We start from the raw sequence: 23,860 nt of genomic DNA, 5'->3' as shown, positions 1-23,860 counted from the left end.
GTCAAGTCTTTTTTGTTGTGACAATAGAGGAAATGGATATTTTGACCTATGTGTGTGCTTCCTAAGGGGAAGCCCCCACTTTCTGCACGCTGAACGTAGTAATATTTTATGTATGCTTCCCTGCCACAGGAAGTGCTGAAAATAGAGAAAAGGATGAGATGGAAGGAGTTTGGGCTTATGTTTTCCCTGATGGGAATCCAGGGTTACTCCTGGTTTTCCTGTTAGGGTTTTGTCTTCTGGATATCCGTCCTGTTCATTGATGCTTATTGTTGTCTCGTAACTCTTGTTTGTCACTTTTTAAAAAATTTCATTGTTTGTTAATCTTGAGGTTGAAAAAAAAATTTGTTTCTGTAGGATTCAGGTGATAATGTGATGATGAAATGGATTAACTAATATTTCAGCATGGTTGTAACTGAACGGTTGCTAAGCAAGATGGTCGCTAAACAAGGGCTACCTGTATTTCATGAACTTTTGAATTTTAACCGCCATTCTTCTAACAGTTATCCGAATTTTTTTTTACATTTTTTCTCTCTGAAAAGCACCATACATTTCAGTAAATATGAAATTAATACTTGGATTGATTAATTGCAATTTTAAATCTACAGAAATACAGCGTGGATGCCAAAATTGACTTATACTGACATTCATCTATGGAACACTTCTATGTTTTGTTCCATGCCTCTGTATACTCCTAAATGCGTAGTCATGCTGCACACAAAAATTAATATACTATTTTTTAGGAGATTCTGGCACTGTAAAATTTGAGAAACCTTGGTTTTTGGCAAATACAAATGCTAGAATAAATACCTTTTTAGACTGATAGATATTTGGAATGCTGAGAGTGTGTCATGGGTGGTTCTCGCAATATAGCAGTCCTCTTGGGTTCAGTAACACCTGGAAATAGTCACTCATAAAACATCCACTTATTAAAAGAAAAGCCAATGAGGTTCTACCAGAACTGTCTCTAGCCCCCTCTCCCCTATCTGCTTCCCTCAGCCCCCCAAAGGCTGTCGAGGTGATGGGCCGGTGTCTTGAGGCCGTGCGGATCTGGATGGGGAGGAACAGGCTCCAGCTCAACCCCTCCAAGACTGAGTGGCTGTGGGTTCCGGCGTCCCGGTACAGTCAGCTTACGCCATCGCTGACTGTTGGGGGGGAAGTACTGACCGTGAGCTTAAAACACATTTATTTATTCAAGCGGGACTGGCTTAAAAGTTTTATTAAATTTTATTGGGGCTATGTATGAATTTTAGGGTTTTAAAATTGACTGTTTTAAATTTCGGCCATTTATATAATTATGCTTGGTTTTAAGTTTTTTGTTTTAATGTGTATATTGTATGGTTTTATTACTTGGCTGTACGCCGCCCTGAGTCCTTCGGGAGAAGGGCGGTATAAAAATCTAAATAAAACTAAAACTAAAACTAAGAGTGCGCAACTTAGGCGTTCTCCTGGACGATCGGCTGTCTTTAGAAGAACACTTGACGGCCGTCACCAGGGGAGCATTTTATCAGGTTCACCTGATTCGCCAGTTGCGCCCCTTCCTTGATCGGGACTCCTTACGCACGGTCACTCATACTCTTGTCACTTCCCGCCTGGACTATTGCAATGCTCTCTACATGGGGCTCCCCTTGAAGAGCACCAGGAGGCTCCAGCTAGTCCAGAATGCGGCCACGCGGGTGATAGAGGGGGCACCGCGTTGCTCCCATATAACACCCATCCTGCGCGGCCTGCACTGGCTGCCGGTAGCCTTCCGGGTGCAATTCAAGGTGCTGGTTACCACCTTTAAAGCGCTCCATGGCTTAGGACCGGGGTATTTTCGAGACCGCCTTCTGCCACCGATTCCCTCCCAACGACCTGTGCGCTCCCACAGACCGGGCCTCCTCAAGGTGCCGTCGACCAAACAATGTAGGTTGGCGGCACCCAGGGGGAGGGCCTTCTCTGTGGTGGCACCAGCCCTATGGAACGAGCTACCTCCGGGATTACGCCAACTCCCAGACCTCCGGGCCTTCAAACGTGAACTGAAGACTTTACTATTTCACCGAGCCTAAGACATATTTTAACGAAATATGTAGAAATGTAATTATAAATAAATTATAAATTATAAATAAAATAAATACCACACCTGTTCTGCCCCCACTACACGTTAGTCTGTGTGCAGTTCGACATGCAGCTAAACCCACCTATCCTCCAATAAAACAGACCGTGTGCATAGATCTGAATGCTTTATTGAAAGGACAGGATATGGTGAAACTGGGGAAAATAGGAATACATACAATGAGAACCAAATACAAGATAGGCAGTATTGAGTTACTGCAGAACATAATTAATAAAAACAAATAATTAAATCTCACGAATGATGCTCTGTGTGGGGGATGTGGGCTCTGATGACCATGTGCCACACAGATTAAGATGGATTTTTCTTTGTGCTTCTGCCTTCACCAAATGCTAAAGGAAATGGAGTCTGGCTTCCCAGCATGCACTTGTTTTGAAAGTGCGGGCTGATAGGTAAACAGGTGGGGTCATCTTCAAACAATATACTTGGTATTTGTCTCTCCGGCCACTAGATGGGGCTAGAGAGCAACCACAGTATATAAATATTATATGTTGGGGCATATTTATCCCTCTAGCCACTAGATGGGGCTATAGAGCAACAGCAGTATATAAAAGTTATATGCTGGGGCATGACAACACCAACTAATTTTGTCTTGATTGCTGGTCAGAAGAATTTTCAGCTGAGTATTTTCATACAGGTGGTCCTCGATTTACAACAGTTCACTTAGTAACCATCCAAAGTTAACAAACGGCACCGGAAAAAAGTGACTTATGACCATTTTTTTACACTTGCAGCATCCTCATGATCGCGTGATCAAAATTCGGATACTTGGCAACTGACTCATATTTATGACCGTCGCAGTGTCCTGGGGTCACGTGATCAATTTGCGCAGCTTTCTGACAAGCAAAGTCAATGGGAAAGCCAGATTCATTTAACAGTCATCTTACTAACTTAACAACTGCAGTGATTTACTTAACAACTGTGGCAAGAAAGATCGTAAAATAGGGCAAAACTCACTTAAATGTCTTACTTGGCAACAGAAATTTTGGGCTCTATTGTGGGTCGTAAGTCGAGGATTACCTGTACTGTCTCCAGACTGTACTTTCTGATATTATCCACGAGACAGTCTTCAATACAAATTAGTCTGAATGCTGATTTTGTTTTCTGGCATGCCATGTTTCCATTTTATATTTTTTAAAGGGATGGGAAATCTGACGGGAGCCAACAGATCAACTAGTGTATTGGTTCTAATGATTAGAATACTGCGAAGCCCTACCTGAACAAAGATATTCTGTTCTCCATAAATAAAAATAAACAACAGGCATCCTAAAACATTGGTTAGAATGGAAGCTAAGGTGAAGGAGTAGGCAGAGATGGCAAAACTTGACTGCTTTAATTAAATAAAATTCTTTTATCCAATTAATCAATTTATCTAGTTTTGTTTATAATTGGAACTGCTTCTGGACTTCGTGCTCGAAACTGAAAAAAATGAAACTTAGATTTTAGATTTAAGATCTAAATGACTAGATTGACTTTGTTATAGAAACAGTTTGAAACAGAAATGTAAAGCAAAAGGTTGAGGTTGTAGCTTTTTCGGTGTATTTTTTACTGCACTGAAAAAGTCAGAACTCACATTTTTTTTCTTTCTTTTTCTTCGACCGTCTTTCTTCTTTATCTTTCCTGACTTTTGTTTCTAGTTGTATTTTATCTCATAACACACTTCAATAAAATATTAAATGAAGCAGCTAATCCTTTTGACTGAACTACTCCTTGATATTCTTCTGCCTTCTGTATTTGTATAGTTCAATTATAGTTTTATAAGAATTGATTGAAACTATTTACACTACTGACCTACCAATAATATGGTTCGCAATTATGGGAGAAAGAGAATTTAGAATTTAGAATCAGATCCACAACATTTCCTGAATGCCTTCTATGTAATACTTAATTTTCTTGATTTCTGCGACACTATATGTGCCTATCTTCCAGAATATTTTATGATTTTTAATCATTTTTAGTAGTTATGGAAAACTCACATGCACAGGCATACATGAGTGATTACTATATTCATTGTAAATAGAAAAAGAGGATGCAGGTCAAATGATGGGGGATTTTATATTGCTCAAATGAACTACCCATAGTTTCCACTGTAAAAGACTCCAGGATGTGGAGTCCTGAGAAGCCACAGAGTCATCTGTGGATCTGGATAGGACTTGAAAGCAAAGCAGGGTTAGGCATAGGAGATCACCACAAAATACCAGAAGAGTAGGAAGTTTGTGAAAGGGTGGATACAAAGAATTTCCTTGCAATTGCCAAGAAAATGACATGGATAACTCAAAGGAGACTTTTAACTTTTAATTGTGAATTACCGTGTTCCCCCAAAATAAGACTGGGTCTTATATTAATTTTTGCTCCAAAAGACACATTATGGCTTATTTTCCAGTTAAGTCTTATTTTGGGAAAAATATGGTACTAAATGGGTCCATCTGGCTGACAATCTTAACTGGGGCTTATTTTTGGGGTAGGGCTTATATTATGAGCATCCTGAAAAACGATGCTACGCCTTATTTCCCGGTTGGATCTTATTTTCAGGGAAACAGGGTATAGGTTACACATATGTTATTTTTCACCTTAAACTCCTGTTTCACATTGCCTATATATTGTTGTTTTTAAATGCTGTTATCAGCCTTGCCCAGATGGTTATCCCCTTGTTTTATGATACAGCTCCACAAGTCCTGTTGGCTTAATTGTCAGTTTAAGTGGACTATTAATGTTTGATAAGGAGTGTGTTATTTCTGTTCAGCACTACTTTGGATTTGTACCAATGGAAAACAAAATGCGTTCATTTCTGGACCATCAAGTATCATCTGATTTCTATGAAAACTGTTGCAATATTGTGCATTGCTTCATTGCATTTAGATCTTTGAATTTCCTGCCTGTTTAATTATGCCAATTGCCAAGGATCTTTAATTTGCAAGGTCCAGAGTTGTTTTTGGTGAGATGAGCAGCTACATATATTTGATTAATAAATCACAAATCAGTTGCCTTTATTTTCGAGGTGGAGGGGAAATGAAGAAAAATTGGCAGTCACTGAGATAGATGCCAGTTTTATTTCTTAAAATAAGTTTGGGCAATTTCACAGAATCCTGTTTTCAGTATGATTTTTCTTTTAGGTAAATGTATATATTTTTAAACTGTGAAAGATTGTATATCTTTATTCCGGTGTGCTATATGTGTTCTCATAACAAAATGCAGGGAACCTTTCTCTGCTCAGTAAAGCTGAAATGGTTTGAATAAAGTTTTGCTCTGGAGCATAAATTAGATAGTTGCTTCTCAACCAGAAATACATAGCAAGCAACAGAATTAAGGAGATGCTGCCCGGGTTGCACATTTTCTTGGCCACACTTGCTGAAAAGTTATACTGTTTTGGTTTTAAACATACAGTACTTGAATATATTTTTTTCTTAGTTAAAAAACAACAACAACTGGAGCTGGTGGGGAAATAAAGCTGTCTTCAAAGAAACTCAGCTTTGTTGTCTGAGCACTTCATATAGCCTTCCGTTTATACTTGGTGTTTTCTTGATACGTTGTACTGCAGTTCTCACCAAAAACTATGTTTACCGGAGGTGATGGGCTTGAAATTCAATCCAGAGACCAAAATCCCATATTGGGAGGGTAGAGAAAAATATATAATATCCTAACCTGAAGCCAAAGGAGCTGTTACATGCACACCAAGAGCCTCATCAGGAAGCATCCAAAGTAATTTTTCCCTTTGAAAGAAAAGTAATCCATCCAAGATGTGGTTCCTCAGGATAAGAAAGAACTGAAATTAGAAAAGCAGTCAAAGAGCAGCTGCTGTTGAAAGGTGATTACAGCTTATTTCAAGGCCATTTCCTGCATGCCAGTGATAGGACAGTAAACAAACGCCTCTTCAGAAGGACAAAAAAACCAGGCAGGAGCTGATGTGTGGAAGGAAAGGGTCATCACAGGGCCTTCTTCTGCCTGGCAAGAGGAAGCGCTTGATCACGGGGCCCTGGGAATCCAGAGCAGGCGTGCCTGTGAGGGGCTGTGCTCAGCCACTTGCTGTTCTGAAGTTTTCTTCTTTTTTTAGTGTCCTTCCCACCATCTATCTAATCAGAGAGCTTCTTTGCTGCTGCTTGGTTTTTTTAAATAACAGAATTGGAAGGGATCTTGGAGGTCTTTAGTCCAACCTCCTGCCCAGGCAGGAAACCCTACACCACTTCAGACAAACATCCAACATCTTCTTAAAAACTTTCCAGTGTTGGAGCATTTACAACCTCTGGAGGCAAGTTGTTCCACTGATTAATTGTTCTGTCAGGCAATTTCTCCTTAGGTCTAAGTTGCTTCTCTCCTTGATTAGTTTCTACCCATTGCTTCTTATTCTAGCCTGAGGTGCTTTTTGTATTCCTTCCAGATAGTAATAGCACTTATATAATGCTTTCACGGAGCTTTACAGCCCTCTAAGCTGTTTACAGAGTTAGCATATTGCCCCCCCAAAACAATCTGGGTTCTCATTTTACCTAGTTCAAGATTTTGAAGCGACCAAGCAAGAAAAGTGAATTTGAAACAGTTAGGTCTCTTATGGGTCTTCCATGAACGTTCTTCATCCTATCTTTCTACAGTGCCCTCTTGGTCACCTTAGACCATTATAGATCAATGCAGTGGTGAAATCCAAATTTTTTTAGTACCAGTTCTGTGGGCGTGGCTTGGTGGGCATATGGCTTGGTGGGCGTGGCAGGGGAAGGATCCTGCAAAATCTCCATTCCCTCTCCATTCCTGGGGGAAAGATCCTGCAAAATCTCCATCCCCACCCCACTCCTGGGGGAAGGATTCTGCAAAATCTCCATGCCCACTCCACTCTATGGGCTAGCCAAAGGTGGTATTTGCCAGTTCTCCGAACTACTCAAAATTTCCACTACCGGTTCTTCAGAACCTGTCAGAACCTGCTGGTTCTCCAGCAGGGCGGGACCAGCAGCCAGGCATGGGAGTGACTCGGTCTGTATCCAATGGGATCGAGTCTGCTAGTTGAAAAGCACCTCCTCCTCCTGGTGCCTCCCAGCTTTCAGACTCGATCTGATTGGGACAGACGCACTTTCTGAGCTGCTTCCCTTTCGGTTTCAACAAGAAAGCAAGTAAGCATTTAGTTTCCTTAAATAGGAGGGCGATTCAGCCCTATTTAATTCCTTCCGCGGCTGCTGGTATCGGGGTTGAGGCTCCCATTGTAGGTTGAGCTCTCCCCCCCCCCCAGCGAGAAGAGCGATTCAGCCTGATACTGCTGGGGACAGCATAAGAAGCCGCTGGATACAGAGCGGGGAGGCTGAGGGGAATTATTTACGCCTCCCCGTGGCTGGCAGATTCGGCGGCTGCCGAATCAAGCGTACAGCCGCATGGTGGCTTTAATTAAGGCAGATCTTCGGGCGCTCCCGGGTTCTTCCCGATCGCCCTGGCCTAGCCCAAAAAAGGGTTTAGGCCAGCCAGCCAGCCGCTGCCTGAGCTCTGGGGCGTTTGTAAGGGTCGTTTACGAGGCTTTCCTCAGATTGCCCAGCCTCATCAAGGCCATTGGCGGGCCTATTTTGCAGTCGCCGGATCTTCGTGGGCGCTCCCGGACTTCGCTCCCGATCGCTCTGGTGACTCTGCAGAGCCTCTACTCCGATCTTCGGCTGGCTCTTCTGCTGCCCATTAAGGCCTTCAGTCTGTGAGTACAATCTCCCTTCTTAGCCACCTCCAGCTCTGTAGTAGCCACGTGGCAAAATAGTCTATTACCTAGTAGGCCCTAGGGATATATAGAGAATTGGGACTTCTTCACTCATTGTAATTTTTAATTTATCCTAGGTTGGTAATTTTTTTTATTTTTTTTTTACATTTATATCCCGCCCTTCTCCGAAGACTCAGGGCAGCTTACAGTGTATAAGGCAATAGTCTCATTCTATTTGTATATTTTTACAAAGTCAACTTATTGCCCCCCCAACAATCTGGGTCCTCATTTTACCTACCTTATAAAGGATGGAAGGCTGAGTCAACCTCGGGCCGGGCTTGAACCTGCAGTAATTGCAGGCTGCTGTGTTCTAATAACAGGCTTCTAACATCCTGAGCTATTATTGTATTAGGCCTTGCCTTGGGCCTCTAGAGGCTTACAGCCATCTCATCCAGGCCGTGACCACGTGGGTTTAGAGGCCTAACCAACGGTTAAAGCCTTCAAGATGGCCGCTGTTCCCCCAATCCGGCCTAGTAAAAGAAAGCAACATCAGACTAGTCCAATACCAGGACCTAGTTCTTCGAGCTCTCATGCACCCACGAGGTCAGAGGCACCTCAATCCTCTATTTCCAAGCCCCAAAAGGCTATTTCTAAGATTTCTGAAAAGAAAGCCCTACAACGCCAAAAGGCTATGGATCGGGCCATTGCAAGGGCAGTGAGGGAATCTACTGATATTATACAGGAACAGCAATCCACCTCCCTATCAGTTCAGTCTCCTGCGCAGGCTCCTGGGGTTTCATTGACTTCTTTATCACCTGATGGTTCTGTAGCCTCATCCCAGCCACTGCCTACCACTGATTTGTTCTGTCCTATTTCCATATCCGAGGTGGATGTTTTACCTGCAGCCCCTCCATTACAGGATTCAGCAGCAGTGTCTTCCAGGACCACAATTTCCAAGGGGCCTGTAAGTCATCAGGAAGCTGATCCAGTGTCTCATGACCCTGCAGCTATGGCAGATATGATCGCAGCTGCTGTTCAGAGGGGCATTACTGCTTCCAGGCAGGCACGAACCCATTCATGGGTTTCAGATTATGCAGCATCTCAAACTAGTCACGATTTGGTGCAGGACTACTCCACAGCTCAGACTGAAGATTTCCAGGTTCATTCTCCATCTCAATCTTCTCTGGTGGATGAAGGGGACCTCAGGGATCAGAACCTCTCTGAGGATGAGGATTTGGTCCCAGACCAACCCTCCTTTGTGGGTCTCTTTAACCCACAACTATTTTGGTCCTTGTTACACAAGGCCAAGGTCACCACCCGGCTGGGGGTGACCCGACCTGCCCCAGACCCTACCTCGGAGGCCACTGTTGTGTCTTGCCCGCCCTCAGAGCAGCCGGGGCCGCCTTACCTGCTCCCGAACACTGAGGAATGTATGCCTCCCGGCCCAAGTCCTGGCTCCATGCCCACACAAACTGCAGAAGAAGGAGCATCTCCCTGCCCCAGCCCTGACTCCATGCCCAGGCAAACGGAGCAGCTAGACCCCTCCCCCTCCTCCACAGCAGGTGAGCCTGAGGAGGGTTTACTCCCAACAACAGCTGATTGGAGTAATCCTCGCATCAGAAGATTGGAGAGGCGGAGGCAACAGAAGGAAGGGAGGGGCAGGCCTTAATGAGTGCTGAGTCATGGAGCCACACCCCATGGCCTATATAAAGGATCTACTTTCTGGCAGTCTCTGAGTCAGGCAAAAGTCGAACTTATCTTGCTGAAGTCACTTACTGGTCTCCTGCCTGCTCTGAGGACTTTGCTAGGACTTTGGGCAGAGCTGCAGAGGCAAGCCTGATTCGGATTTCCCTGACCCAGCCGTCAGCGGAGGAGTGGGACACGACAGCCACAGATCCACCCTTGGACTTGTTTTCAGTTCCAGTGGTTGAGTCAGAAGAAGTGCCTGCCCCCAAACTTTTTGTGGAGGTCGTCGATAGACAATGGACCACTCCTATAGCTGGTCCTAATCCCAATGCCTTGGACCGCTGCTTGTATAATTTGAAACCTAACTTCCTTAAATTATTGCAGATCCCCACAGTTGATGCCCCAGTAGTTGCATTAGCAGGACCATCTGTGGTAACAGGACCTCCAGAGGAAACCCTTCGCCCGGAAGATAAGCGTGCCGAGCAAACCCTGGTTAAAAGTCATCAGGCAGCAGCCTGGGCCGTTCGGGCCTCTTTCTCGGCCTCTTTCTTTAATCGGGCTGCCCTCCTGTGGTTAAAACAGTTGCGTGAGCGTTTACCAGTCACTGATACCGGTCCCATCAGGACCTAAACAAGATTATAGCTGCCATCGAATACTCAGCCGATGCCACCCTAAACGCTTCTCGATTTGCTGCTAAATCGATTGGCTCCACAGTATCTTCACACTGCCTTCTTCGGCTCAGGCGCTGGCAAGCTGACGCCAAAAGCAAATGGTGGTTGGCCTCAGCCCCGTATTCGGGGACCTCACTTTTCGGAGCAGCCTTGGATCCCTTACTTATAGAGACCAAGGACAAACGCAAGATCCTTCCAAGCATGTCCCGACGTTCAGACTGCAGACCCACCCCATATTTTCGTCCTTTCAGGGCGGCTGATTCTAACTTTGGAAATTCCAGAACCCAAAGACCCTTCTCCCCCAGACAGGGTAGACAGGGTAGACAGGATAGACAGGATAGACAGGGAGGTCAGGTTCAGAGGGGTTCCTTCAAGCGGTCCTTTCTTGGGGGGAGAGGTCGCCCATTCAGACGCTCACGTTGACTGCTCGCCCGTCCCTCCCATTGGGGGCAGACTGGCGCTCTTCGCCAGCCAATGGAAGGATTCCACCACGGACTCTTGGGTCAGGGAGACGATCAGGTCAGGTCTCTCCCTGGAATTCCTCTCCACCCCTCTGAGTCACTTCATCAGGTGCCCGTTATCTCGCGACCCGACAAAATGGTTTCTCGTGGCATCGGCCATAAAACATCTTCTCTCAATTCAGGCCATCCAACCGGTGCCACGAGACCAGCACGGTCAGGGGTTTTACTCCCGACTGTTCATAGTCCCAAAGTCCTCGGGGGGATGGAGAGCAATCCTCGACCTGAAGGCTCTGAACCGCCACATAGTCTACAGGCGGTTCAAGATGCAGTCACTCCAGTCCATCTTGGAGAGCATCAGGGAGGGAGACTTCCTCACGTCAGTGGACCTGACGGAAGCATACTTACATGTCCCTATTCTTCCGGCTCACAGACGATTCCTCCGCTTCTGCCACGGGGGTCTACATTACCAATATTGTGCCCTCCCTTTCGGGCTCTCCTCTGCCCCCAGGGTCTTCTCAAAACTGATGGCTCATCTCCGGGCAAACATCCTCATGGCTCATCTCCGGGCAATTCCAATCAGAATCCAGGCTTATCTGGACGATCTCCTCATCCAATCTCGGACAGAGACCCTGGCGGCAGCGGATTTGTCCACAACAATTCAGGTTCTCGAAGCCCACGGATTCTCAATCAACAGGGCCAAAAGTCACCTACATCCTACGAATCGAATCCAACACTTAGGGGCCATCATAGATACGGTCGAGAGCCGAGTTTATCTGTCACAGGAGCGTCTCTCCAACTTACAAAATCTAGTCATAGGGGTGATCAAAAGACGTCTAATTCCCTTAAAGATCCTTTCCCAACTCTTGGGGAAACTGGTCTCCTGCATCGGCATTGTACCTTGGGCTCGTCTCCACTGCAAGACATTGCAGTGGTTTCTACTCCCGTATCAAAAGGCACACACGGCTACGTCACCAATACTTGTCCAACTTCCAGAACAGGTCAGACATTCCCTTCTATGGTGGATCTCCTCAGCCCTGTCAAAAGGCAGAGAGTTCAGGGAACCCCAACGCCTAGTTTTGACAACAGACGCCAGTCTTCACAGCTGGGGCGCCCATCTGGGATCAAACATGGCTCAGGGTCAGTGGTCCCCAAAGGACCTGACTCACAACATAAACTGGTTAGAACTAAGGGCCATTCATCTGGCCTTACTATCATTCCAGGACATTGTTCTCAATCAGGACATTCTAATCTTAACGGACAATGTGGCCGCAAAGGCTCATGTGAACCGCCTAGGGGGAACCGGTTGTCGTTTCAACCGGCCACCATCGGCCTCAAAGTGTCTTCATCTACCATCGGTAGATGGCTTAAGGCGTGCATTGCCAGGGCATATCAGATTCAGGGAATTCCTATTCCAAGTCGCATCACTGTTCATTCAACTAGAAGTGCGGCTACCTCAGCCACGTGGGCCACTCAGGCTCCATTAGAGGAAATCTGCAGAGCAGCCACATGGTCATCCCTGAATCCCTTCCTACGCCATTACAAGCTCGACTCCTATGCATCAGCAGACGCGGCGTTCGGTCGCAGGATTCTCCAGAGGGTCCTGGAGGGGGGGTTCAAACCTGGACCGGGCGGATCCCTCCCGATAGGACTTAGCTTTGGTATGTCCCATGCCTGGCTGCTGGTCCCACTCTGCTGGAGAATGGACATTGGTCCTACCTGAATGTCCTTTCTCAGTTGGCAGGACCAGCAGCCAGCCCTACTCTGGGCGCCCAATTCCGGTATTCTAAGGGGAAACAGGGACACTCATGGTCATATGCCGGGGGGGGGGGCATTATATATCTCTGGCAGTTCTTGTTTTATAGCTCAGTGCGTCGGTCTGCCACATCATCCTCCTCCGAAAGCTGGAAGGCACCAGGAGGAGGAGGTGCTTTTCAATTAGCAGACTCGATCCCATTGGATACAGACCGAGTCACTCCCATACCTGGCTGCTGGTCCCGCCAACTGAGAAAGGACATTCAGGTAGGACCAATGTCCAATTTCACCCCTGGACCAATGGGTCTATAGGGGGAGGGGGGTCCATCGCATTGCCAGCTTGAAGATTCGATTGTTCTCAGGAGTTCAGAGTGCAGGGTGGCAAGGACAATTGGGATTGGGCTGGGGTGACTGTGGCTTCCCCGCTTTATGGAAAACAGCTGAAAAGCCATGTGGTCCTGGGATTACTTTCCATCTCATAGGGTAAGGCAGGATGGAGGATAACCAAAAGGGCATAGGTGGGTGAAGAGATAGTTGCTTAGGGGGAGTTGGAGGCAATCCTTTAACTTACTTTGAGTGCTTCCATGGCTAATGACCAGTAAAATTTGCATAATGATAGTCTGCCGGGATTGTAATTGCTAAACAATAAGATGACCTGCTTTGTAGAAAAAATGCTTTTAAAAGTTTTTTTAAAAAAAAGTTGGCCATGCCCACCCAGTCACATTACCCCCACCAAGCCACGCCCACAGAACCAATAGTAACAAATTTTACATTTCACCCCTGCTTACAGAGAAGAACAGCCAAATTGGGTGTAAGAAAGTAACTACATTTACAAACCTTTCCAGACCACAATGTAGTTTGTGCTGTGCTGTCAACCATCACACATAACTTAGTGCAATTGATAAGCAATCAGTGGCTAAACTGGGTCTTTGGTTCAAAATGGGTTTAAATATGCTGAGTTCTCCATCCCTAGCCTTCCATCTGTAAAGAGAGAGGAGCTGCTGACTGACTTTGTATGATTTTTGTCAGAAATAACATGAGATTATAGATGAGAAGCTTTCTGGATGGAGGGGGGGAAGTATAGTTAGATGGGCTTAATCATCAGTCTCTTGATTTGCAAACATCACTTAGGGGTGTGAGCAGGGGTGGGCTACTGGGGGTTTGTAGGGGTTTGGGAGAACCTCTAGCTAAGATTCTGTGCAGTTTGGAGAACCTCCAAACCCTGCCCGCCCCGCCCCTCCCAGGAATCCCCACACAGCCCATTTTGGATGCAGGTAAGTGCAGGGCGTGCGTGGAGGCTCGGGGAGGGTGAAAAACGGGCCTACCGGAAGTTTGGGTAGGGGAGTGTTTCCGAAGATTGGGGATGTTGTTTTTGGCCTCCCAGAGGCTCGAGGAAAGCCTCCAGAGCCCAGGGAGGGCAAAAACACCCACCCACCCGCCGTGGTGCAGGAGGTCGACTAGGCCATGCCCACCATGCCACACCCACCCAGCAAGAACCCCTTGCTAAAATTTTTGAAGGCCACCCCTGGGTGTGAGGTATCATGGAAGATGGAGCCCCAAGAAAGCTCACCGTTATCCCCACTTCTCCCTTTCAGATCTTGGACTCCTGAGAGGAGACTCCTACTTCTTTTTGTGTCCAAACATGCCTGAAGAAATACTTGCTGCACTCTTTTATTTCCTGCCTGTCTTTCAAGTTGGTGGGATCGGTTCTGCAAGATCTCATGGGCTTCAGGGTCATTTCCCCACTCCCTTTCCAAAGGGATTTTATAAGAGACAATGAACATTTTTTCTTACCGTGGAAAAGTCCCTCCCTCCCTTTCTCTCTCCCCCACCCCCAATTTTGGCTTGTGGGCCTTAGCATAATGCCTTCTTAAGAAGCAGTGGAAGGGGAGAGGCCGAGAGCTGCTTTTCCAAAGCGAAGTGGGGGCAGCAGGAATCTTTTCTCTTCTTTTGCAGTGAATGTGGATCAGAAGCCCTTTTCCACTGTAACTGTAGAATAGAACTTACTTTAGCAAGAACAAGGGACTGTGACCTCAGCTAACACCAATTATTCCTTAGAAAACTTTTAGAGACCCTATTCATCCTCCGCCTTTGCAGCAGCACAGATTGCCTGCTGTTTGTCCTGGGAATGAGCTGAGCTCAATAGGAGCCTTTTTTCTGTTGATCAAACAATATTGCAAAATGCTTCAGGCTTTCTGATTAATGTCCACTGCTGTGTCATCATCATAAAATCTCTCCACTGTCTTTTGTGCCTACAAGAGATCTCATTGACAAAGCACTGTATGTTTTGATAATCTCAAAAGAGGGGTTTGCTGATTTCCCTTGATAACATTGATAACTCATTTTTACTGCTTTTGTTTGCTTGCTTGTTTGCTTGTGTGTGTGTGTGAGAGAGAGAGAGAGAAAGAGAGAGAGTGTGTGTGTGTAAAATGAAAGAAAAAAGAAAAGCAAATGTAACAAAAGAAATTGATCAAATGTGGTATATTTCATACTACATATAACCATATAGTCTAGATCAGGGCTCTCCAACCTTGACAACTTTAAGTTTGGTGGACTACAACTCCCAGAATGCTGGCTGGGGAATTCTGGGAGATGAAATTCTCCAGGCTTAAAGTTGTCAAGGTTGGAGACCCCTGGTCTAGATTATGGTTCTGTTTTAATGTTTGTGGAAGATACGGCATGGAATAGATAAATACATGTAGAGAAGTGAAGTGGAGATATAATTATGAACGAAAGGGCTTACCGTCCATGGAGATTCCCTGACTTGCGGGATACCAAGGAAACCAATTTCTGGAGGAGCCAAGAATGGATCCCACCATGATAGTGGTAAGATAAGATCAATAAAATAGAGCTAGTTCTTCTGGATTTGCTTTTTGTATGAACGACCTTGCAAAGCTGACATCAGTTTGGTGAGTTTGAAACCCTACTAATCCAGTATTTTCTTGAGCTAAGTAGGGCTAAAGTGAGAAGACAATGCTTTTATGTTATAGCACCAATGCTAGAATATATATCGTGTTTTCCCCAAAATAAGACGGGTCTTATATTAATTGTTGCTCCAAAAGACGCATTATGGCTTATTTTCCGGTTAGGTCTTAGTTTGGGGAAAATACAGTACTAAATGCTTCCATCTGGTTGACGATCTTAACTGGGGCTTATTTTTGGGGTAGGGCTTATATTACGAGCATCCTGAAAAATCATGCTACGACTTACATTCTGGTTGGGTCTTATTATATATTAGAGTACACCCTATCTTGTTGGCCTTCTATAAGGCAGTTAAGATAAAATTATTCCTGAACAATTTTTGTAACAGTCATTTTACTGTTACATTATTTAATCTGAATTGTGTTTTGTTGTTGAACTGGTTGTTCATTCATTCATTCATTCATTCATTCAGTTTCTATAGCTACCCATCTCAACTAATGACTCTGACCATTTATTATGAATTGGTGGCATATAAATGAAATTGATGGCATACAAATTTCAGAATAAATGTGTCAAAGTATGAATTGTTGCAATGTAACTTGTGAAAGCATATGAAAGTAGGAGTCTGAAGCCTCTTGATAATTTTGTGTTATTCTCCAGTGAATGGTGATAAAGAACAAATCAGGGATGAGTTTGGAGAAAATTGTACAATATTGTGAATGAATGAGGGAATGTCCCATTACGTGACATGAAAGTATGTATGGGGATGATGTAGAAGAGCTAGAAAAAGTGATAGGGCCATTAAGAAACTCAAGAATGAATAGGAGAGATAAATAGCACATATCTGCTTAGAAAAATTGATTGTTTAAAATCACTTTGTTTTGTGATTTGTTCGGAATACATGATTTGAGTATGAATCTTGTGTGCTCACATGAAGGAAGAATGATCTAAAAAATAATACAATTAAGGGAATTAGTAAAGGATACAAATGTAATGAGAGGTTTTGAATGTTAGATGGACTATTATTTGGGGGAAGAAAAAGTGAATCATTGGGATAAAAAGTAGGCAGGAAATAAAGTGAAAAAGTAGATGAATTTATAGTGAAAGTATAAATGTAATAGTCTACCAGAATGAATGAAAAAGTCAAACATTGTGAATATGTTGTTGAAAAATTGCAGGTCTACAGATGATATACCAGAGAAATGTTATGAGAGTAAAATAGAGTACAAAAGGTATAACTGTCTGACTTTATTATTTGTGTGAATTGTGCATTTGTGTCTTGACAATTGGAAGAATGCTGTTATTGTTCTCCTATCCAAAAGAAAAGGTAGCAAGCAGAGCTGTCTTAATGCATGGGCCTGATGGGCACTTGCCTGTGGGCTAGTGGTGAAATCCTGTCGGTTCTGTCTAGCTCGCATGAGCCGGTAGCGCTAACAGCACGTGGTTCGGCAAACCGGTAGCGGCTGCAGTGCAAAGCTCCGCCCGCCCACCCGGATGTCATTACTTCCTGATTTTAACCAGGAAGTAACCCATTTTTGACCCTCTGTGCATGCGCAGAAGACTTTACGGATGCACAGAGGGTAAAAAATCAGACATGACGATGGCGCGTGCACTTCCGAACTGGTAGGGAAGTTAAGTAGATTTCACCCCTTCCGTGGGCCCCGCAAGCATAGGGGTCCCATATTAATCTGTGTATGTGAACCCTTCACTGCACCTTATATCAGACAAATACAGCAATTGTATGGCTTACTATTATTGTGTTTTTCAAGCCTCGTGTATTGTTCAAATGTTTATCGTGTTGATTAGTTTTTGCCGCACAGCATGTTTTAATGTTTCAACACCGATTTTGTTGAAAGTGCCAATAAAATATATATATGTTTAATTTTATCGACCATTTACATTTTTATTCGTGTGAGTAGTTGCCGTAGAGGTCCCAGTACACTGCTTTGCCCGGGGCCCATAATGCTGTTAAGACGGACCTGGTAGCAAGTGTGAATGCAAATGTTACATCAGACTTGCTTTGCTAAGTATGCCTGGGGAGCTGCCAAAAAACTCTATTGAAGCTGTTGAAAGATTTTCCAGCTCTGATTCAATTATGTCTTTTAAAGTATTCTCTGGAGTCTGTCAATCTGCCTCTTGTGCTATTGGAGATTTCAAAAGACGTTAGTGCAGCATTTTCTCCCAATCAACAGGACAGTATGCCCATCGTTCAATGGCTAAAAGACATCCATGGCACACTTTCAGCAATCAGGAAGAAAATCCACAAAAATTAAATTAACCCTTTGAGCAGCGTTTGGCTCTGTAAAAGATGCTGTGCTATGAATTGTATTGTTGCTTGGACAGAAAGTATTCCTTAAAATCTATGATATTTTAATAGGTTTGCTTGCCAGGTTCAGCTCTCCAAACACTGACAAAATAGGAAGACATATGTAGCCTCCTCAAAGGAGCAAATCACGAGTTCACAACATTGACTGTTACTACATTATGGCCCTGTTCATTCATACAGCATACTTAGCTGGGGCTGAGGCAGAGGTGAAATGCTCCTGATTCGGACCAGATCGCCCGATCCAGTAGTGATGGCAGGTGGTTTGGAGAACCGGTAGCAAAAATCCCTGCCCCCCCCCAATGCCCAGCTGAGCCGCGTGATCATCAGAGGGTTTTTTAAAAAAAACTTTTAAAAGCATTTTTTCTTCGGCCGGAAAAATGCTTTTAAAAGTAAAAAAAAAAGCCTCTGATGATCGTGCGGCTCAGCTGGGATGGCCAGAGCCCTTTAAAAGCATTTTTTCTACAACTTCTTCGGCTGAAGAAGTTGTAGAAAAAATGCTTTTAAAAGTTAAAAAAAAAAGTTGGGCATGCCTACCCAGTCACATTACCCCCACCAGCACCAAGCCACACCCACAGAACCGGTAGTAACAAATTTTACATTTCACAGCTGGGCTGAGGGGTAAAGCAGGACTTCAAAACTCAAGTTATCTGAGCAGTCATCTAACCTTGAGAGATTAATGTTTGTTTCAAGAAGGTCTGGGCTTGTTGGAGCTAAATTAACTCCCCCATGTTCTTTCCAATTACTTATCTGAAGAGTAACTGATCCTTCTAATAACCATGAGTGAGATCAAATTCTGTCAAGGTCCTGCAAAGATCCTGCAGTTTACTAGGCTCTCTGTCTCAGTGGACATTTGGCTTTACACACAAAAACATCTATGCAGCCCTTCAGGGAGAGGAAAATAGGTATAAATGGGTGTTGAAAGGTTGGTACAATTATCTTTCCTCTATTGTTATAAAGTCTTCAAAATCTGAAAGATCCCCTTCCTACTTATAGTAAACAGACTCAAGACAGGGCAATCTTGAGGTTCTTCCTCACTTTCTCACCTCTTTCTGGGCTAATCCATATGATGAACGGCTGCAGATTTTGGGTCTAGCTCAGGGGTTTCCAGCCTTGGCAACTTTAAGACTTGTGGACTTCAACTCCCAGAATTCCTGGACTTCAACTACAAGTCTTAAAGTTGCCACGGTTGGAGACCCCTGGTCTAACTAGTCTAAAGAAAAGAAGAATTAAGGGTGACATTATAGTATTTCAGTATTTGAGGGGCTGCCACAAAGAAGAGGGGGTCAAATTATTCTCCAAAGCACCAGAGGGCAGGACAAGAAATAATGGTTGGAAACTGATCAAAGAGAGAAGCAACCTGGAATTAAGGAGACACTTCCTAACTCTGAGGACAATTAACCAGTGGAACAGCTTGCCTTCAAAAATCATGGGCGCTCCATCAATGGAGGTTTTTAAATAGAAACTGGACAGTCACTTGTCTGAGATTGAATAGGTTCTCCTGCTTGAGCTGGGGGTTGGACTAGAAAACCTCCAAGGTCCCTTCCAGCTCTATTCTATTCTAATTCTAATCCTTATTCTAATCCAATGTTTTCATAATAGCTTCTCTGGCATTTTTTTCTCTGAAGTTTACATTCATACTTCTCTGTGACCCCCTCCCCCTAAAGGATGTCTGGAAATAAGCCATTCTCTTTAGCGAGGAAAATAGAAAAACACCACAAAGATGCATCTCACACTGATTAATATGATGTCATTTATTGTGTTAGTGAATAGATGCAATCTGATCTTTTCACATAAAAGAAGGGAGGGCCCAACTCTCTGCATAGAAAATTTGGGAGAAACAGACAAGAACATTGCTGCCTTAAAATTGCCTATATGTCACAATTGATGCTGGAACTGTTGTGTTTTTAACATTTATTTTCCTTCTAACAAATCCAGATAGTTCTTAACACTGATTCATTCAGCAACTGAATGTTATGACATCGCTAACCAAGGCTCCTCATATTTTCAGCCTCCCTGTGATCACCTGTTTGGGATTCAGGTGATTGGTTTGCAATTATAACATTACAACATTGCAACTTTCCCTGCTTTCTCTCATAAACAGAGTCAATGGGAAAGCCATCAGGAGGTTGCAAATGGTGATCACATTACTGTGGAATGCCACAACCACATAGAATTCATCTAATAATGGCAACTGGGACTACCAAAACTGTCATCATGCCTTATGATTACATTGCTTAGCAACAAAGCTTTTGGTCCCAATTACCATCAATAAGCAAGGACTACCTGTACATTTAATGGGAGCTCTAAGCATCACTTTGTTTGGATTCACAGCTCCCAATCCAAATTGCACAGAGGAAATACTGGCAAGATGCAGTCATCACTTCCAAGCATTTAGAAGGAATTCTTGAGTGCAGTTGGATCTTTGCCTTACAGGGCAACTACCGCCTATGGAATTATGGGGTGACAGCATACTGTAGGTAGCCCGGGCCTTTTATGTTCCCAGGCAGCTTCGACTATAGCTAGAGCAGGGCTGTCAAACTCAAGGCCCGGGGACCGGATCTGGCCCACGGGGGCGCATGTAGATGTGCATGCAGCCCTCCCAAGCTCCATTTTCGCTGGCAGAAGGTTCCAGGAGTCCGTGGCAGCTGAAACTGAGTTAGGGAGCCTGCTTTTGCTGGCAGAGCACTCGGGCCATCCTGACACGAGTGATGTCAAGCTGGCCACGCCCCCCCAGGTCAAACACAACTTTGATGCAGCCCTCAATGAAATCAGGTTTGACACCCCTGACCTAGAGGTATTAACTGATTCAAAGAATCACCTTTAACCACAAGATGGATGACAGATACTATACTTTTCGGAGTATAAGATGCACATTAGTTTTTGGGGAGGAAAACAATCTGCGGGGATCACCAGAGCCCATTGCTGCCTCCATTCATCACATTTTTGGCCTCCATGCATTGCGTTTTTGGCCTTTGCACACTCCCATTTTGGCCTCCATGTGTCACATTTTTTGCTGGTTCCAGGGGGCAGGGATTGCTGCCACTTCTGCCGTGGATCCCCACTGCCTGGAACTGGCTGAAAATGAGACGCACGGAGGCCACAAACGGAGCATGCGGAGGCCAAAAATGCGATGCATGGAGGCGGCAATCAGCAGCGATGTGCTGTGGTGATCCCCGCAGCCTGGAACAGGTCTGAAATGCGGCATGCGCAGGCCGAAAACATGACGTGCAGAGGCAGAAAATGGCCAAATGGTAGGGGCCAGCAGGTGGGCAGAGCTTCGGCAATATTCATTGTATAAGAAGCACCACAATTTTCACCCACTTTTGGGGGAGGGATGTGTTTTATACTCCAAAAAGTACAGTAAATTAGATAAATAAAATGCAAATTAAATTTCTGCTTGAAACATACAGAAAAACCAGAGGCATAAGTCCTAAATTTTTCAAAAGCCAAAGTCCAGAGAGGTAAATACTGTAATAGATTCAGGCAGAATCCATGAATACAGTGAATTTTCCATCCAGAGTTCAACCAGGTAATTCAAGGAGAGGACAGACAGAGTGATGGGTTCCTGTTTAAACTAGGCTCTGGGTCAACTGACCCAGCTTGCACCAATATTTCTTCGAGTGCCCCTTTTCTCAAAGCACCTTCTTCTGTTAATTCCCGAAGTGCAGGCTGAGGATCTGGTTAGTTTCTGAGTCGGAAGAATCAGACTGAACTCATTAGCATAATTTTAGAATTATAATTGAAATAGGATCACTTTATGTCGGGCATTGGCAGCAAACTTTCCTACGTTCCCCAGAAGGGGAATAGGATTCAAAAGCAGTGGGAAGAAGGGAGGCTGGATTTTTAAAAAAAAAACCTCAAAGGTTACATGATCCTAATCAATTGTTGATTACTGTCTTATCTTCATTGTTTTAAATGGCACTCTGTTTCCTAAAAACAATTTCTACATGGGTAACAGGACAGTTAACTAATCTGTTTCTAACTCCCGTTTCCTCTGAGCCTAATCACTATCCCTGGCTTTTAATTAGCATAGCTCTTTTTCCAGTCTGTGGGCCCCAGATATGATTGTGCTAAGGATTATGGGAGTGAAACAGTGGACCACCCAGAACAAATCGAGTTGGGGGATAAGTGTTTTCATAGAAAGCAACATAAACAACTACTGAATAACTATAGCAGGGGTCTGCAAACTTGGCTCTTTTAAGACTTGTGGACTTCAACTCCCAGAGTCCACAAGTCCCAACTTCCCAAATCTGGAAGTTGAAGTCCACAAGTCTTAAAAGAGCCAAGTTTGCAGACCCCTGAATTATTGCATCTCAAAAGCTGCTCTTCGAAGAAGGGGGATGACCCATGGTATGAATTTAGGGATCTTATTTTCACCCTGTGTTATTGAATAAATCACAATTGTCTGAACATATAGATATGTTAAAAAAAGTATATACTGCAAATCGCAGGACAAAGCACCCAGCATTTTTATGTACATGCTGTTGTATCTATTTCCTCCTAGGTGGCCTGCAGCCATGCCAGTTGCTAACACAATGACGGGGAGCGCTGTCCCCAATGTGGAGAGCAAGCCTGAAGTCGTCATTTGCAAAACAATTGAGAGGTAAATATTCTTAATATTCTGTTTGTGCTGATTTTCAAGTGAGGGAAGGATAGGCAGGAATTTAGGCAGTCCTTGTTTAATGCCCAGTCACTTACAACTGCTTGAAATTATGACAGACTCCCTAATAGTTACTTACAACCTTTCTTTGAAGTTATGACTGACACAGCACACACACACCCTGTGGTCATGTGGTCATATTTTGCGTGCTTGACAATTGGCTCACGTTTGCAACCATTTATGTTACTTCTTGGTCACACGATAGCATCTTAAATGATGTTTTTTGCTGGCAAAAAATGACCATTTGAGAAAATGGATTCCCTTTAACTATCATGGTTTGCTTAACAGCTGCGGGGATTCAAATTACAACCATTGTAAAAATAGTCATAAAACTGAGTCAGGGCACATGAGCCACTTACTACCATGACTTACAACCGGAGTTTCGAGCTCAATTGTGGTTCTAAGTCAAGGCTACTGTGCTTACTTTCTCCCCCCACTTCTTCTTTTGTTCAAAGATACTTAGCCAAATCTTAAACTTTGCCAGAAACATGCATAGATAATGGAATAGGCTCCTGCACTTTACAATCGCATTTTTGACCTCACTTTCACTAAGATGCTAGTGGGGGACTATTTTATTGTTTTCCATGGGAGTAAGGGATATCTAATCTCCATATTTACTTCTGGTTTACTGTCATTAATCATGGCTTTAGAAGCTTATCCAGGACATATAATAGGGGAGAAAGGGGAAATTTAAAAGAGAGTCAAATTTATTCATAACTTTTTTTCTTTTGAATCAAGAGACTGATCTTGATTTTGGAAACTTTGCTAGAAATACAAGCCCTTGTATTTCAGTACTAGACAAACACATGTCTATCTCTGGCCTTTTGTTATATTAATATGTTTTAACTACCGTATTTTTCGGATTATAAGACGCACTGGAGTATAAGATGCACCTTAGTTTTTGTGGAGGAAAAGCTGATTGGCAGGTGGATTGGCCTCCTGGAATACCCCCAATCAGCTGTTCTCAGAGGTGAACTTTAACAACAGGTTCCTTGGTTGTGAGCTCTATGCCTTGCATTTTTTTTAATTATTTTTTTCTGCCTCTGAAACTCCATTTTAGAAAAAACTTTTCTGCCTCTGAAAGCCTCCAAAACAGAACTTCAGAAAAAAAGCCTCTGATACTCTGTTTGGGAGTTTATTTTCTGAAGCTTCTTTCAGCCTCTGAAATCTCCATTTGAGAAGCTGGGCGGGGCTACATTCGGAGTATAAGGCGCACCCAGATTTTCACCCTCTTTTTTGGGGGAAAAAGGTGCGTCTTGTACTCCAAAAAATATGGTACATGTGCTAAATTGATCTTTTTCTGTTACTCTGACAGCAGCTTTTATTGTTTATATTTGGGTGTGAAACACACTCCTTATATATTGTAAGTTGGGAAAATAGTCATTTTGCTTATAATTTTGTATGCTATAAATCAGACATAAATCTTTAAAATGTAATCATAGGTAATAAATTGCCATTTAAAATCCCTCTGTTTAGTATGCTCCCCTTTCAATATATTAACTTGGGGATAAGATTTTAAGAAATTCTCAGCACCGTATTCATCTCTGGAGCTACATATCATTAGTTTAGCCTCAGATAACAAACTATTAAGTAGAAAGGTTTTTAGTCTAGCTTAA

At 43.8% G+C, this 23,860-nt stretch overlaps 1 protein-coding gene across 3 annotated transcripts in view; it reads left to right on the top strand.

Annotated features, from left to right (window-relative positions):
* Positions 1-23,860, top strand: part of DENND2A (DENN domain containing 2A) — a 94,039-nt gene that overhangs the window by 21,095 nt on the left and 49,084 nt on the right. For 2 of the 3 annotated variants that reach the window (XM_058191119.1, XM_058191117.1), the window contains exon 2: positions 22,089-22,187. In XM_058191119.1, the coding sequence (XP_058047102.1) occupies positions 22,102-22,187 (86 nt within the window). In that variant the 5' untranslated portion in view covers positions 22,089-22,101. Of the gene's footprint in view, positions 1-1,035; positions 1,166-22,088; positions 22,188-23,860 lie in introns of those variants that run through there. The other variant, XM_058191118.1, reaches the window with a different exon arrangement.

The sequence above is a fragment of the Ahaetulla prasina genome, chromosome 7, assembly GCF_028640845.1.
Source record: "Ahaetulla prasina isolate Xishuangbanna chromosome 7, ASM2864084v1, whole genome shotgun sequence".
Classification (NCBI taxonomy): domain Eukaryota; kingdom Metazoa; phylum Chordata; class Lepidosauria; order Squamata; family Colubridae; genus Ahaetulla; species Ahaetulla prasina.
The sequence above is the reverse complement of the archived record's forward strand: the minus strand, read 5'-3'. Positions and strand labels throughout refer to the sequence as shown.